The following is a 17,453-nucleotide window of genomic DNA, read 5'->3' as shown; positions in this document are numbered from 1 at the left end:
GAAAGACCTCGGGTGGAAAGGCCATTTATTTACATTCCAAGACCTTCACTGCCTTATCTGCTTTCTTTCCTCTGCTGCCTTCTCCCCTCCCTTCCTTCCCTCTCCTGAGGGTATGGATCCAGGAGAAAGATCCATCTCCTCCCCTGCCACAGTGGAGGCATGGGGAAAGAAGCCAAGCCACTGACCCAGGATCGCCCAGCATTTATGGGGACTGCCCAGGCAGATCCCCTTGCCCCTGTAGCCCCCCCAGTGACCCAGAAGGTCCTCTTTCTCCCCAAAGCAGACGTCGCAGATAGGGCAACAGTAGAGCTTCTGCTTCCAGTGAGTCTGTTGGTGCCTGACCAGCCCAGAGAATAAAGTGAAGGACTTGCCGCAGTGGAAGCAGCGGTTGGACTGCTCTGTGAAGTGGGCCTTCTGGTGGCTGGAGAGACAGATTTTCTTGCTAAAAGTCAAGGGACAATGAGGGCAAGAGAAGACCTTGAGTCTTGAAGGCTTTCCTGGGTGAGAGCTGGACTTGGTATCCAGGCGGGCGGCTCTCTTGTTGGCTGCCTGGGTCCTGGTCACAGGCTCTGGGGTTGTAACGACTGGGAGCTGAGCCTTCCCAGTGATTACCTGGTTCTTGGTCGCAGGTGCCTGGCTCCTGTCTATAGGTGGCTGGGTCTGAGCCTCGGGACCCGTGGTTTTAAATGAGGGTCCTTGGGTCCCGGCCACTGGTGCATTGTTCGCAGTTGCCAGCCCCTGGAATCCAGCTGTGTTGTCTGGAATCTTCACGATATGCTTCTGGTTTCCAGCCCCCAGCTCCTGGCCTTGGTGTATCTTCTGGTGGCGTTTGAGCTCTGACTGGTCCCGAAAGCACTTCCCACAGAAGGGACACGAATGGGGCCGGTAACCCAGATGGACACGGCGGTGACGGCTCAGTCCAGAAGCATCACAGTAGGTCTTGTCACAGAGTGAGCAGCAGAAGGGCCTCTCCCCAAGGTGCTTGCGCCGGTGGTAGCTGAGGTCCTTGGGGTTCAGGAAGGACTTCCCACACTGGCCGCAGCTGTGAACAAACTGGTGGTTGTAGAGGCTGGAGCGCTTGCTGAAGCACCTGCCACAGGTATGGCAGGTAAAGGGTGGCCCAGCCCAGGATGCTGGGAACACTGGTGTCCTGTCCAGGGACCCAGCTGGAGCAGAGGATGGGCCTGCCCTTCTGCGAGCAAGGGAGACCTTCTTGTCATCGCTATTTCCCTCATCTCCCAAACTCTGACTCTGTTCTTGAAGTTCCTCTCTCGTGCCTCCTGTATGGAATGAGGAAGAATAGCGAGATTCACCACGACAACCCTGACACAAGCTCTCCCTTCAGTCCAAGCGACTTCCCCTCTTTCTGCCCTCCCTCTCCCACCTGACATTCACACTCACTCTTAGACCTCAGAGGCCAGAGATAAGAATAAACTTTTTCCAATTAAAAGCAAATAAAAATTTAACTGGAATCTTCCAACAATATCAGAGATCAAAATTTTAACATTTCTTGAAATCCATTTCCTTTCATTTTCTTTTGTTTTTAAATTGAAGTATAGTTGATTTACCATGTGCATTAATTCCTCTCATTTTCAATTTTGTTCGTACTCCCAGACACCCCAGATACCCACAGGTGACCTCATAATACATCATGCAAATTGGGACACTTGAGTGACGGAAGGTGCTATTAACAATCAAGCTAGGATGAGAAGCATAAACCAGGATTGTCCTGGCAAACCAGGAGCGAGGTCAGCTCAGACTTAAATTTCTCTCAAGTCTTTATTCTACTCTTAAGAACAAGTCTCCCCTGGTCCAACTCAGCATCAAGCTCGTCTCCCTTCCCTTTCTTTTCTTTTGGAAAGGACTTTAAAAAAAAATTTTTTTTATTTACTTATTTATTTTGGCTGCGCCAGATCTTAGTTGCAGCATGTGGGACTTAGTTCCCTAACCAGGGATCAAACCCGGGCCCCCTGCATTGGGAGCATGGAGTCTTACCCACTGGACCACCAGGGAAGTCCCGGAAAGGACTTTTTAATCAAGGCGGTATCACTGACATAAGCAACTGACATGGAATCTCTCCATCTCTAGAAACTGAAGATATTCATTTGTCCTGACTGGCTTAGATACTCATCTTCTTGAAGCCAGGGGACTTGAGCAGATGATGTCAAGGTTTCTTCCAGCTCCACGTCTGACCAGGCAGGAAGGATGCAGGCTAGGAGTGGGTATGCAGACCCCGATCCTCTTAGTCATTTCCATCCTCCCAAGGCATGTCCTGGGTCCTTTTCACCCTCCTCTCTCCTTTGCAATTCTTACCTGAATGAAGGCCTTCTCCGTTTGGGGGACGGAGATCTGCTCTCCACTGTTTCTCTTCTTGTTCAAACTTGGCGATCAGATCTGGATTAGACAGAAAGATTCTGACTGGGGAGTGGGAAGGAGAGGAAGAGTTGAGGTCCCAGGCTTGGCCCCTTCACACCTGATGGGGACAACAGGCTACCTTCTTCCGTTATATTTGGTTTAAGAGCCATAATCTGGGACACTTACGTGCAGGGAGGAGAGACACAAAAGGCCAGCTCTTAACAAAGTGCCTGGTACATAATAGGAGTGACTCAGTAAATACTAGTTGGATGAATAGGCAGATTTGCACACTTTGAGAACATTATCATCATGTTACAAGCCTTATCTTTGCCTTCATGCAAGCTTTCATTTCTTCTTTCACCCTGAGCCTAGTAACCCAGATCTTGCATACCTGGAACGTATAGAACCAAGGATCAGTGAAGCTAACTGTGAGCTGATCTACCTGCCCAGGGAAACAAGATGTTCCAGAGGCCTGGGACAGAGGGCTTGTGAGGAACCCCAGCCTCTTACCCACAGACATCAGGTTTCTGAAGGTCTCTGACATAACGTCCTGGTAGAGTACCCTCTGACTGGCATCTAGACATTCCCACTCTTCCTGGGTGAAATTCACTGCCACATCCTCAGAGGTGACTGGCTTCTGGAAGAACAGGAGAGATTCAGAGAGTCTGTATATAGACAGACAGACATCCAGTCTCAAGATTCAGACAACTAAGAGAAAAAGAAAAACATGGAAGGAAGGGAGAAATAGGAAAAGACAAGTACAAAGCCAGCAACTTTAATGTACAGACAGGAAAGGAAGGATGGAGAGGAGGGAAGAACAATGTGGGAGGAGAAAGGAGGGGTATATACTGAATATAAGTAGGAAGAACACAAAGGAAAAAGGCTGCCACTCTGATGAATTTCAGCAGGTACTCCTTCAAGGATGCCAGCGTGGTGTGGAGTCTGAAAAAAAGTCCTTGAAACCCCTTCTCCTGGGTGCTGTTCAGCTTGGAACACTCTTGAGATTCCATTTGTTCTGTAGACAGGATAATGGATGAAAGAGCTCCTGGAGTCCAGGACCCAGTCCCTCCCTCTGTCTCTCGCTTGGTCTCCTCACCTTCACCCACGCCTTCCACCAGCATTCTCCCTTCACGGCTTCCTGCAGGGCCTCTTCATCCACCTGAGGGAGCAGCTTCTGTACAGGTTCAATTGGCTTCAGCAGGTCAAACACCTTCTCTTCCCTGATGTCTCTTTCTAGCTTTATCCACTCCTGGCCTGGCCCCCAAGGCTGACTGGGCTCCTTCCTGGGGCTGTCTACCTCCCAGTGACTGAGCGGATGGAGAGACTTTGAAAAGGCCCCAGGGTTTGATGTGGCCTCTGGTGGCAAAGGTATCTGCTCCAGGGGACTGTCTTCCTTCTTTGTCCTGCTGTCCAAATTCTCCTCTTCCACAGCTGAGAACATCTCTGATTCCCTCCAAGCCTAGGCCACAGAGTTCAGGAAGCTGGTCACCCTTGGCTCAGCACCCACTGTTCAGTAACACCAGGTTGGGGCTCTGAAGGCGTCGTCTGCCTTCTGCTTCACCCTGTTTCTAGCCGCTGGCTGGTGCCCACCTCTAGGAACCTGAGGTCAGAGAGAAATCATATCAGCAAGAGGGGGAGTGAGGAACAGCAGTTTCCTAATTTGGTCAGGGAACACCAAGAGTTACTGAACCCCTGCTTTGTACCTAAAACCCCTCAGCACTGCCCCATGAGGTAATGATTAATGACCCCATATTAAGGAACCTAAAGTACAGAGATGCTAAGTAATGTGCTCAAGGATACTCCCGGTCCACAGCAGAGTTTGTGTTCAAAGCCTTGACTCTACCACTGAGGACGTGATTTCCGCTGTCCCAAAGCCCTCTCTAGAGCAACAGTACGGTATTCTGGAAAGAAAGCACGTGCCTGAGGTAACCAGCCCTGGATCTGTCACAAACCACCTTGTACAAGTTTCTTCATTCTGATCTGGTTTCACTGGAAAATGAGATTAAAGGAGACTCTCTAAAATCCCATCCAGGACCCAAAAATATACGATTCTGTGGATTTTTAATACATACAGATCCTTGTAAAGAATGATAATAGAGGGACTTCCCTGGTGGTCCAGTGGTTAAGAGTCCTAGCTCTCACTGCAGGGGGCATGGGTTTGATCTCTGGTCCAGGAACTAAGATCCCACATGCCTCGAGGCATGGCCAAAAAAAAAAAAAAAGAATGATAATGGTAACAACCCAACAGCAAATGCTTCTGCAGGGCTCCCAAGGAGCCCGGCGCTGGGCTGCCTGCCTAGCCCAGGAAGTTCCTGCTCTGCCCACACGTGGCTGAACTCCCACCTCCTCCTACTGACAGCCACTCACCCGGCTTCTCCTCCCTCCAGATGGAATGAAAAGAATGAAGACATAAAAACCTGTTGACTTTCTTCCTTTCACTTTTTCTGAAAGGTGGTAGAATTGAAAATGCCAGCAAGGAAAAGGGCATTCAACAGTGGAGTTAGTGGGATCGCTAAAAAGAAAGCTGGCAGGAAAGGTGCATTCCTGGGAGGTGAAGTTGAGTCCCTCCTTCCCTCCCTCCCTTCCTTTCTTTCAAGACCATCCACGATCATTGCATGAGAGGGGCAGGTCTGGATTATTCTCCTACTCTCCAGCCAAACACAATGAAAGTAGCACTTCAAAACAGTCTCAGTAATAGTATCCTCAAGGTCCTGGCTTTCCTGTTCTCCCGCAGGAAAGACCCACCCCTGTCAGTCGTTCTCAAAAAGCATTTGCTGCGGGTTGTAGCCTGAGGCCCTCGGTCCAGATTCTAAGCTGGTTCTCCGGTTTGGGAAGGGAGCATGACTATGGAGACTGAAATTTCTGGCAGCTGCTGCCTGCCTCTGGCACTTTTACCTCGATAGTACTTTCTACATCCACACGCCCCAGAGCTCAAGCCGGCTGGGCCGCGATGGAAAGAGGCTGGATATAACTCAACAGACTTTCCGCGCAGATGGGTTTACCTGTTGCCGGCCCGTCCCTGCCCTTCCAGAATGTAAATCCCTCGAGGAAATGTGTCGCCATTTTCCAGTTCTCTGAGTCCACCCAATCTCTCTCTAACCCCAAACCCGTCCATGGTTTCCCATAGCAATTCTGAGGACGACTGAAATCCCCACCACACCTGCCAGGCTTCGTGGGGTCCGCCCTCGCCGCCCCCCACCCCGGTGTTCCAGCCACTATTGTTTTTTGCCCTTCAGCCAAGCAAAACGACCCTCGGGATTTGCCCTTCTCACCCGGTCTTCGGGTCTCTGCTCTGTCCCTCAAGGACCCTTTGCAGCTCCTGCCCAGCTCTGCCGGACCAGATCGCGAGCCCACAGGGCGTACCTCCCGTCACTGCGCGCGCAGCCCCACACTCCGGTCTCGGGGCCTCCCGCGGGCAGGGACGGAGAGTTTCGCTCACCACTGCGTGGCACGCTCGTTAATACCCACTGGTTGGGGTTTCTGTGCCCTGAACTGGTCCCGTTGACTGGGACGGCACTGCCCGATGCCTGTCTGCCCCGAAACTTCGTTGCTGCGATCCCGACTTTTTCAGCACGTGCCAGGAGCCCGTCCTCTTCGCCGAGTCCCCCACGCGGCCGGAGTGGTCGGCGCCCTGGGCCATACCCTAACCCAGGTTTCCCCATGGGCCCCAGGGGTTGGAAGCTCCCCTCGCCTGCCGAGGTCAGGGGCGGAAGGTTGCGGGACAAAGACCCTTCACTAACTTCCACCACCGCGAGCTCAACTCCCCGCTGTCCTACTCACCCGCCGCTGCCGAGGACCGGGACTTTGGGACGTAGGGTTTCCGAGGGGCCAGCGGCGAGCCCGCTCCACCCCAGCGCACGTTTACCGGCTGCCCACGACCCCGTCCCGGCCCCACCAGGGCCCAGCACCGGCCCCGCTCTCCTCGCCTGTTTCCGAAAGGCCACCATGCATCCTGCCGGGTTAAGCTTGTGGGCCCGCCAAGGTCAAGAGTTCACAGTCTAGGAAGCTTAAAAGGACGAGGACCCGCCCCGCCCCACTAGCCCATTCCTCCTACCAATTGCAGCCGCTGGTCCCACCTAGCGCTCGGATCTCATTCCCAGTCTTAATTTAGTCTTGGGGGAAAAAAGGATTAAATTACCTCTGATCAAAACACATAATCACCAACCACCATCACCTAGAGCCCAAAGGAGAAAAATGAGACCTTTACGCGCTCCCAGAAAGAGACCTGGAGGCACACAGCACCTTAAAAAAGCAAAGGCAGCACTGCCCTGGTGGCGCAGTGGTTAAGAATCCGCCTGCCAATGCAGGGCACAGGGGTTTGAGCCCTGGTCCAGGAAGATCCCACATGCCACAGAACAACTAAGCCCGGGCGCCACAACTACTGAGCCTGCGCTCTAGAGCCCACAAGCCACAACTACTGAGCCCGTGAGCCACAGCTACTGAGCCTGCGCGCCACTACTGAAGCCCGCACGCCTAGAGCCCATGCTCTGCAACAAGAGAAGGCACCTCAAGGAAGAGAAGTCCCTGCTTGCTGCAACTAGAGAAAGCCTGCAAGCAGCAAGGAAGACCCAATGCAGCCATAAATAAATAAAATAAAATAAATTAATTTTAAAAAGAGAGAAAGAAAGAAAAGTGAAGGCAAACCGCTGTGACTTAAATGATGACAGCAGACAGAGGTAGGGGAGCAGAGAGGACATGTTCAGGTAAAGTTTTACTTACCTTGGCCACTTACCCAAACCGAGTTTGACCTTTCTCAGTAATGCCTTTTTTTTTTTTTAAATCACCTCAATGGAAATCACATTTATTTCCTTTCCACTTAATTAGCATTTACCATATACCATTTTGTATCATGATCATATTTTATATTTCACATTGGCATGGGGTTTTGCAATTTACAAAAAAAAACTTGTAAACATAGCCTCCATTAAATCCTCACAAACATCTTGTGAGGTAGGAATTTGTTATTCTGTCTTCACAGATGAGGAAACAGGCTCAGAGATGTTGAGCCTTGTCAAAGTGCACATCTGGTTGTACTGGGACAGGAAACCAGACCCCCTGCTTTCAAGTCTGTACACTGGAGTCTTGGATCCATGGTTAGTACTGGATGGCTGGCAGATGCAGGTTTTAAATCTCTTAGTGTTCCCAAGGTACCTGACCCTGTGATCTGCCCTTGTGGACAGACCATTCATGTGGGTGGGCTGAGGAGGCTCCCACAGAGTCAAATGGAGACAGTAGGCTGGTGGAGATGGTGATGGAGGCAGCCTGTGCTCAGTGGCACCCCTTAGGGTTTTGGACCTGCCACCTTCCTAACATGGTTACTGGGTACACTCATCTTGAAAAGCAGCATCAGCTTGCTACTGGGCTCCTATCAAAACTAAACCCCTGACCCATGGAGGCCTTCTGACACTCTAGCTTAATGCTCACATTTGGGGGTAGGTCAACTTGGACTCAACTTCTAACAAAGTGGGAAGGATCCAATAATCCTCATTTGGAAATGGTATATTTAAGGATGTGGCTGGCCTGGCTTCAACATCTCTACTTTACATGGAAAAGTGGCAGATATCCCTCTGGGAAAAACTTTATCCCCTACTCTGCCAACTGAAGCAAAGCTGCTGGTCCCATGGGGCTCTCAGTTCACAGAGATTCCCCTAAATGCCTGGCCCTGGTTCACTGCGGTTCGGCTAGGCTGAAACCCAATGCTGTCCCTGGCTGATGCAGCCATTCAATCTCATTGCCACTGATGCAGAGCCAAAAATGGATGTTGTCGCTCCTCTTGGTGGGTAGAACACAAGGTCATTTCATAGCTCTCGCCAATAACCTCTTTGATCAACCTTCCTATAATTTTACTGACTCTTGTGCTGTTGCCTACCTATGTGGTACGCCACTTGAAAAACTGGACTGGTGAGACATCTGTCTTTGGAGCTGCAAACTGTGGAAATAAACCATAACTGCTTATCTAACCATCTGGGTCACTCAGGTGAATGCCCACAAGAAGAGCCTCGTTGCTGATGGAATTGACTGGAATCAAGCTGCTGATGGAAACATGTTTTGTGAAGACAGTCCCCACTGCTGCCTGAGTCCATCATCATACCAGACATGGCAAGACATTCACCATCATAGACTGGGCACACAGTAAAGGACTCAGTTTCTGATTTGGACTTGCAATTACTGCCAAAAGTTGACTTGTCTTACGATGAGGGAGGCCACATAGCAAGGGGCATTGTCCTCATCTGCTCCTGGCAGATGGACTTCATTGGCTCTTTGACCCCCTCAAGGGCTATCAGCGGCGCCTCACCACTGTTGACACTGTAGGGTACAGTGCTGTTATTCTAGCCCAGCCTTCTCCATCCATACCATTGTGCCCCTTGAAACTAATCTGTGCCATGTTTTTGGCCTCCCAGGAAACGCAGCAATGGTTTGCCTTTTATTTGCCTATGCTAAATGGCCTTGCTGATCTGCTTACCATCCCCCTTGAAGGATAAAATGTACTCCTGTTCAACCTTACTGTAATTTGTAGTGCTACTCCAATGAAAGACTTTATAATTAGTTCTATTTAAAACAACATGCCAACCTTGTACACCTTATATCCTGAGGCTCAATTTTCAAGCCACTATGACTTCCATGGTTAAAGATAATATCAGGCATGCTTTAATGAGTTCAAATTCTTATCTCATGTAACTGAGTCAGTATGAGGGTTATAGTAATTATCTGCTTTGTCTCCTGCCCCTGTGACCTGGTAAGTTTTGTTTCTATTTTGGACTTTCTTAACCCTCAACTATTGGCTCAGCTCAGCCTAAGACTCAGACTTGTCCCATCCCTAGTGGAACCCAATTCAATAGTTCTACGTCCTGGATTTGTCAGTGCTTCTATTCCTATTCGTGTGTTTTATCCTGAGTCTTATAACTGTTTGTTTATCTTATTCCTTTGATACCCTACTCCTGTTCCTTAAATGGGTTCCATTGGTTTCCTGCCTGATCTCCAACTTCTAAGGACTGTTGCTCTTCCTTGGCCTCTTGTTTTCTGTGTCATGCATTCTTACACTTGAATTGTTGATCCCTCTTGTTGCCAAATGCCTATCGGGTCTTCTGCCTGTTGTTGGCACCTTCTCCTTTTCATTCCACCCTTAACTGTCCATTGGATTTAGCCACACGGAGCTCTTTGCTGATGACTCCCCAAAAAGGGATTTGGTGGATTGATGGGCACTGAAACTAGAATGCAGGGAGCTGGTATAGACTTTCTAAGGGACTTGGCTTTAAAGGAGTGCAAAGAAATAGCATAGTAGCTTATTTATTCTTTTTAAAAATTTTTTTGGCTGCACCACTCAGTTTGTGGGATTTTTCCCTGACCAGGGATTGAACCTGGGCCCTCGGCAGTGAGATCACAGAGTCTTAACCACTGGACCACCAGGGAATTCCCACGTAGTAGTAGCTTATTTAGATGGGAGAGATTTGAGTACATTTAAAGGTCAAAAGGATGGTCCAGCAGTGAATATCTTCATGGTAAACAATTACCAACAGTTATGTATTAGGTTACTTTTCAATCCCACTCAACTCAAAGGCTGTATCATTACCCTATTGATTTGAATTTCTAAGTCTTTTGCCTCTGCATCCTGAGGAACCACATCTTTGCAAGGTATAAAATCTAAAGCTGCAACATGATGATGGAAGACCAGAGAACAGATAGGACAAAAAAGTCTGCATGAGGCAAATCAGGTGGGTAGGAATGAGATTTTCGTATGTGTCCTGGTCAAATTCCAGAAGGAGCAAAGGGAGGGCTAGTTTCTGAACCCAATTTAAGCAACTTCAGCCACCTCATTTCCACACAGAATTTGCCTACAGTGCTTTTTGAATCTCTTCATGGGATTAAGGAGCATCTCAAATATAAAGGAAACTAAACTTATACTAATGTAAGTAAGCAGTGATCTATTATACCTGCAAATATTGTCAAAGACAGAAAATGGATTGTGGGATTGAAGTCTAGAACACAGGAGTTATATTTATCTAGTGCCATGCTGTACAATACAGCAGTCACTTGCCACATGTAGCAATTTAAAATTAATGCAAATTAAGTAAAATTAAAAATTCAGTTCCTCAGGTGCACCAGCCACATTTCAAATGCTCAGTAGCCACATGTGGGAAATGGCTGGCTACTGTATTGAAGAGCAAACCTATAGAACAGTTATATTATCGCATAAAGGTCTATGGGACAGTGCTGATCTAGCAATATCCTGGGTAAAGGGTGTCCTGCTAATACAAAAGGGTGGGCATAGGATTATCACAACTTAAGTATAATATTCCTTAGGCCATCCAGTTTCCATTTCTCTGATTCTCTACTCATCAATTCTGAACCCCAAATTTCCAAACTTTTGGAGGACATCTATTTGAGAGAAGGTGAGTTTGGTTACCTATGAGCAAATCCAAACATTGGGAAGGTCTTGCTTAAGTGGGTGACTGAAAGTGACAAAATATGGAGCTGGAAGAAACATGAGAGATTACTACACTCCATTCTCTGACCTCCTTCCTCCTCACCGTGCTCACCTAGGCCAGGTTAGATGTCCCTCCTCTGTACACACATGTCCCTCCTCTGTACATACCTGTGCATACCTCTATCATAACCCTATTTTACTATCTGTTTTTAGAGTGATCTATGCCTCTAGTTGTAAACTAGCCAAGGGCAGGGATATCTCTTTATTCATCTCAGTGACTAACAATGCCTGGTACATAGGAGGTTCTCAAACTTAAGTTTCTCATGCAGAGAAATTGTATGGTACAAGTTAGACTTTTACGGCCTGGTTAGCAGTTCCCCGATACAGGTATGAATGGAAAATAAAAGACCACATAGTGACCTATAGCAATCTCATCAAGATAACCTTTGAGGTTGCGGGCAGGGGGACTGGAAGAGGCAGATAAGAACAATTCCTTATTCACCATCTTTGTCCAACCCAGGTCTTTCCAACTGGGAAACCCAGCATTTATGAAACATCTAATACATGCTAATGCTTCACAAAAATGAAATTCTCCTATAAATGCTATGAACTATTATTTTCCCACTTTACAGATTAGGAATGAACATCAAAAAGGATAAGCAACTTGAACAAACACAAGGCAACTAAAAATAGCCAAGCTAGTTTTAAAGTCCAGAACTATCTGACACTTCTGTATCAGATATAAATGGGAAAATAGTCACTGAACCCTGTAGAAGAGAACTAGCATTAAAAAAAAAAAAAAAAAAAAAAGGTTCATTTAAGAGACATGACTTTGTCATGAAATCACTGAATCTTTTATTTTTCCTATTTGACTTCTCAAAAAGGGTGGCATAGTTAAGAATCTTCTTTGATATGGCTTGATAATTGTATTGTCTTCTCTATTCTGAGACTTTTCCATAAGAATATTCACTTTAATCCGACTGCTACTGCATGGCTGGAAAAGTGGATATGCAATAACACTTTCATACTCTTTTATCTCTTTCTTTACACTCTCATGCTTCTCACGTACAGGAGGCAGGCTCTGGTCTTTTCTCAAGATTCCTTCCTTGAGTTTTTGCTGTACAAGTTCTCTCCCTCGAATCATGCGTTCCTGGTGAGCTTTAATTTGCATCTGTTCCCTCTCATTTACCTGCTTTCTTCTCTGTGCGTTCTGGATGCCATGTACTTCTGGCACAATTTTGGGCAATTTTATTTCAGTAGGGTGTGGTGGTAATTGTCTAAATGTTTTATTCTTAAACTCTCCGACCTGTCCTGCTCGATATATGTGCATTTCTACATGTTTCACTTCTCTCTCAGGTACCAAATAATATCGTTTTTGTCCTTCTATGCTTTGGGTTGTTTTCCCCTCCAATCTCTTCTTGATTTCATTGCCTGTCTCTTGTTCTTTCATCATTTCCATTATTCTTTTATTATAATAAGACTCTGCTTTGGCAAGCCAGTAGTCAAGAGAAAGACCTTGCTCCCTACAGAGTGTTTCATACTCCTCTTGATATTTTTGAATTATCAGTTGTCTTGCTGCTATTGTATGCACGCCACCTAGATTCTGTCAAAGTGAGGTACAGAATTTTAAAATATGACCATCTTTTTACTTTGAACATATTTAAACAGGAGCTTACGCTCACTATTGACACCAAGAAAGGACCATGGTCTTTCATTAATTTCGGAGTAATAGTGATTTTACTTCTATCATTCCTAGGTGAGCCTGTGAGCTCTGAAAGTTGGAGTTCTCACCACCAAAATCAGTAACTAGTTTTTTAAAAACATAGGGTTGGGAGTTTTAAAAATAATACTTTGTTTTGCAAGTAAAGATTTAACTGGAAAACATTTGCCACTGTGGACACACTACTGGAAAGTGTCACTTGGACGGAAGGGTTTTAAACCTAACTTTCCTTCTCCTAGTCATTTCAAACTGTATGATGTTAAGATAATTTATTTACCAAGATTTTTTTCTCCAGTGGGGACTGTTGACCTGCAGCAATCCTAGGGTCTTTAGATACTTTAGCCCAGGCCAATCTGTAAGACAAAAAAGCAAAGGTAGATTAGAATGTGAGAGATGTCAGAACAAATCTGCTCTCATACTGACTGAACCAAAAAACCCAATTGTTTTGGTCATGGCCAAGGGTATTTCCCTCAGAAAGAAAAAACCTGGTAATAGGTAGGACTACAGCAGGGCCATTTCCCAATGGGAAACCACTACATTCCTATGGTAACGAATAATGAATGCTCTTTTAATAAGAACATATAAATAAGAGTACATACAGTCATCCCTCGGTATCCACGGACACCCCCACCAAGGTCCCTTGGTTCCAGGACTCACCACCCCCACCCCAGATACCAAAATCCATGACCTAGTCCCTTATATAAAATGGCACAGTATTTGCATACAACCTGAGCACATTCTCCTGTACACCTTAAATTATCTCTCGATTACTTGTAATACCTACTACAATGTAAATATTATGTAAATAGTTGTAAATACAATGTAAATAGTCGTAAGTACAATGTAAACACTATGTAAATAGTTGCCAGTAAGTGGCAAATTCAAGTTTTGCTTTTGGGAACTTTCGGGAGTTTTTTTTTTTTTCAAATATTTTCCACCCACAGTTAGTTGAATCTGCAGATGGGGAACCCTCAGATATAAAGGACCAACCATAATCCTTTCATATAAACTTAAAGCATACTTCTCCTGTGGACTCAACATGAACCATTCTGAATCCTGTACCAGGGATTGGGCAAGGGAAGAGACAGGCTCCTTGGTGAAGCTTTGCCCAAGCACATCTATGACAGATTGCTCAGTCCCGCTGCCTCCTTTGTCTTCTGAGATAATTCTAGACTTCAGTGTTATCAGTTCACTCTCTTTGTGCAGTTTCTTGATCCGGGCCCTCTCTGCCTCTATCACCACATACAGCATCTCTGCCCTATAATCTTTCGTTCTGAAATTCTGTTCTTATTTGACTGCCCACCCCTCTGCTTGCCTGCCTTATTCTGCCAATCATCCTTCACCTTAAGTCCATTATGAGACCATTCCCTGTTGATCCGCTTGGAATGAGACTCTGTGGTTACTCTGGGTTTATTTATAGGACAGGCTGATGGCAACACAAGTGAAGACTACCAACTTTTTGTGTGTCATCCCTGGTCTAATCTGAGCTCACTGTGAGGTCGTATTTAAGCCACTGAGGATGCCTGGCATCTCATCTCTATGCCTTTATTTATACCATTTATGGTTTAGAGCATGGGCTTTGAAGCCTTACAGGGCTATGCTTGAATCCTAATTCCACCACTTCCCAGTGTGTGACTCAGGGCAAGTAACTTAATCTCTCTCTAAATCAGTTTCCTCATCTACAAAATGGAGATATAAGACCAAAATTTGCCTCTTGGAGTTATAAAGAACAAATGAGAATTAGATTAAAGAGCCTGGCAAAATGCTTGATATATGGTAAGTTCTCAATAAATGGCAGTTGGGGCTTCCCTGGTGGCACAGTGGTTAAGAATCCGCCTGCCAATGCAGGCGACACGGGTTTGAGCCCTGGTCCGGGAAGATCCCACATGCCATAGAGCAACTAAGCCCGTGCGCCACAACTACTGAGCCTGCGCTCTAGAGCCCATGAGCCACAAATACTGAGCCCACTGCCACAACTACTGAAGCCCATGTGCCTAGAGCCTGTGCTCCGCAACGAGAGGCCACCACAATGAGAAGCCCACGCACTGCAACAAAGAGTAGCCCCCGCTCGCCACAACTAGAGAAAGCCCACGTGCAGCAACAAAGACCTAATGCAGCCAAAAAAATAAAATAAAATAAAAATTAAAAAAATTAAAAAATAAATGGTATCCATCCTCCACAGGTCAAGCCCTGACTATAAAGTCTTTCCAGTCTACTCTATGTAACAGTGATTTTTGCCACACTATGAATATGAACACACATTTTTTATTTCTACAACTCATTTGAAAATCATGGTTTCCACTGTGCTATCTGTATCCATATATCACTTTTAACATTTTGATAATGAAATTCAGACTCATAAAGAGTTGGAACTATAATTTTTCAATCTACAAATACAATGATCTATCTATCATATCAGAAAGGATCTGATAACAAATACTGGATCTCACTGACCTTTTGGGCATATTCTTATTTGCCTGACTACATATACCTATTTTGAGATTTTAAAAATATGACCACCTTACTTTTATTTCTCTGTACATAGTATCTAGCACAGTACTTAACATTAGAGTCTGTAATCCCAAATTCTCAAAATTAATGATTTGTTGATTGGTGATTATCCTCATCACATAATATCTGAGTATCTTTCTCTCTTACATTCCCCATAACACTGTATCTTTTTATTAAAACATTTACCAGTCCTCTTTGTAGTATACAGGCCTATTTGTTTTATATGCCTATCCTGGGCTCTCACATTTTGTCCTATAAGTGTACTTTCATTGCATTCTAATTACTCATTTGTACTCCTTAAGGTCAGAGACCGTAGTTTTCAGCTTTGCAGCCCCAACTTCAGCTCGAAGACTGACATAAGTGCTTAATAAATACGAACTGAACAGATTGTGAGCTTTTGTTGGGAAAGGGCCATGCCTTATAATGCTTAGTTCCTTTACTGCATTAGGACAGTATTCAACTCATGGTGGATCTTCACTGAATTTTGTCAAACTTTAAAAGGAAAGTTGGGGAGAAAAGACGGCTAATTTCAATTTCCACTTTCAAAGGCGAAAGACACACAGAGAAGAGAGAATAAAAACTTGCCTACCATCACGGGCTCAGCAACAGACCTCTCCTTGTAGGACAAATTATTATGAGGCTTGTCACTCTCCAGTAGCTTGCTCAGAGTTTTAATCCCCTCACTACTGTGAGTGTTTCCATTATCGCAGAGAGAAGTAGATCAAAGCCTCTCTCTAGGAGAGATCACAGCTTGTCTCGTTCAAAGGAGAAAATAGTGATGGCTCCACAACTTTTATATGTAAGGAGCTTAGCACAACTATCAGGTTGAGCGGGGCTGGAGGGACGGGAAGCGAACTAGGAAACTCATCTAGAAGCTGTCCCTTCAGGACAACAAGATTCTATACTTCAGGGACTTCCCTGGTGGCGCAGTGGTTAAGAATCCACCTGACAATGCAGGGTACATGGATTGGATCCCTGGTCTGGGAAGATCCCACATGCCGCGGAGCAGCTATGCCCGAGCGCCACAACTACTGAAGCCGGCGCGCCTAGAGCCCGTGCTCTGCAACAAGAGAAGGCACCACAACGAAGAGTAGCCCCTGCTTGCTGCAACTAGAGAAAGCCCGCACACAGCAACGAAGACCCAACTCAGCCATAAATAAATAAATAAATTTATTTTTAAAAAAAGACTCTATACTTTATTTTTTATTTATTTATTTTTGGCTGCATTGGGTCTTCATTGCTGCACGCGAGCTTTCTCCAGTTGCGGCGAGCGGGGGGCTACTCTCTGTTGTGGTGCGTGGGCTTCTCATTGCGGTGGCTTCTCTTGTTGCGGAGCACGGGCTCTAAGCATGCAGACTTCAGTAGTTGCGGCACGCGGGCTCAGTAGTTGTGGTTCGCAGGCTCCAGAGCGCAGGCTCAGCAGTTGTGGCACACGGGATTAGTCGCTCCACGGCATGTGGGAATCTTCCCCCACAAGGGCTCGAACCCGTGTCCCCTGCATTGGCAGGCGGATTCTTAACCACTGTGCCATCAGGGAAGCCCAGATTCTATACTTTAGATGGTAGGTTACAGATGAATTAAAATAGCAAGATTTAAAAAATACTTGTCCTCATGTTTTATAAAAGATCAGGGAAATGTCAGCTGTCCACCTAAGGGATGACGATGATGAAGTAGAGTTGGTCCATGGGAGGTGGGGGACAAGGTGGAAGGGGGTCCGCAACTGAAAGCCAAACTCGACCAAGTCTTACTGAAATCCTACCCAAGGTTGCTCCCTTGACTAATGCTAACTTCCCTCATCTGGCAGGCATCTAAAGAGGAAGGAGTCCCAACCTCTTCTGCTCCGCCACCTCCAAAGTCCTGAGCCCCTTCCCAAGTGTCCTACTTCATCCCTGTTTCCTATCGTACCTAAGGACTAGATGTTCCTCCTCCGCCTTCACCCTCTCCACTTCCTGCCCCGTAAGAAGTCGACTCACCCCTTCCAACGGCCCAGAACAGTCCCGAAAGCACGCGAGCCAGGAGGGGCTCTGCAGAGAGCCCTTGCTTAGACCGCGAGGTCCAAGGAGCGCTAGAACTGTAACTCCCAGAATGTTTCGCTTTGTTTTTAACCACTGCCCGGCAGCTAAAGAAAAATATCAACTCGGGAACGGAGGAAGTAGTAGTTCTCTAGTCCAAAGAAATTAGTATTCAGTAAGGTTAGTACGATTTTTCAGGAGAAACGCTCCCCGCAACTGCGTCCCTTTAAAATTCGAGACCAATAAAATAAACACCCCAGTACTGGGTCCTGAGGGGAAAAATAACCGGAGGCGCATCTTCAATCACCTGTTTCCTTAGCCGACATCACAGAACCAGGCTGAAGGTGGCGCTAAAACTTTCCTTCAGAGAGGTTCCTCCCCCTCTCCAGGCTCTCGGGACCACGTTTGCGATTAATTATGACGTCACAGC

At 46.3% G+C, this 17,453-nt stretch overlaps 2 protein-coding genes across 4 annotated transcripts; both read right to left on the bottom strand.

Annotated features, from left to right (window-relative positions):
• Nucleotides 1-8: 8 nt before the first annotated feature.
• On the bottom strand, nt 9-17,427 carry ZFP57 (ZFP57 zinc finger protein). 3 transcript variants are annotated; one of them, XM_082346902.1, is made up of 7 exons: nt 17,331-17,411; nt 16,985-17,174; nt 12,778-12,853; nt 3,452-3,955; nt 2,866-2,992; nt 2,314-2,394; nt 9-1,280 (listed from the first exon to the last, which is right to left on the bottom strand). In XM_082346902.1, exons 4-7 carry the CDS (start codon nt 3,794-3,796, stop codon nt 46-48), a joined length of 1,788 nt encoding a protein of 595 aa, XP_082203028.1. In that variant the 5' UTR covers nt 3,797-3,955; nt 12,778-12,853; nt 16,985-17,174; nt 17,331-17,411; the 3' UTR covers nt 9-45. The 3 variants fall into 3 exon arrangements, with proteins under 3 accessions (XP_082203028.1, XP_082203029.1, XP_082203030.1); XM_082346903.1 differs by lacking the exon at nt 16,985-17,174 and having other exon boundaries at nt 17,331-17,427; XM_082346904.1 differs by lacking the exons at nt 12,778-12,853; nt 16,985-17,174; nt 17,331-17,411 and having other exon boundaries at nt 3,225-3,608.
• On the bottom strand, nt 3,950-12,784 carry LOC309607897 (uncharacterized protein ZNRD1-AS1). Its single transcript, XM_082347040.1, has one exon. The coding sequence runs from the start codon at nt 12,237-12,239 to the stop codon at nt 11,616-11,618; it is 624 nt and encodes a 207-aa protein (XP_082203166.1). The 5' UTR covers nt 12,240-12,784; the 3' UTR covers nt 3,950-11,615.
• Nucleotides 17,428-17,453: the final 26 nt, after the last annotated feature.

Source organism: Balaenoptera borealis (genome assembly GCF_965194805.1).
Source record: "Balaenoptera borealis genome assembly, chromosome: 12".
Classification (NCBI taxonomy): domain Eukaryota; kingdom Metazoa; phylum Chordata; class Mammalia; order Artiodactyla; family Balaenopteridae; genus Balaenoptera; species Balaenoptera borealis.
The sequence above is the reverse complement of the archived record's forward strand: the minus strand, read 5'-3'. Positions and strand labels throughout refer to the sequence as shown.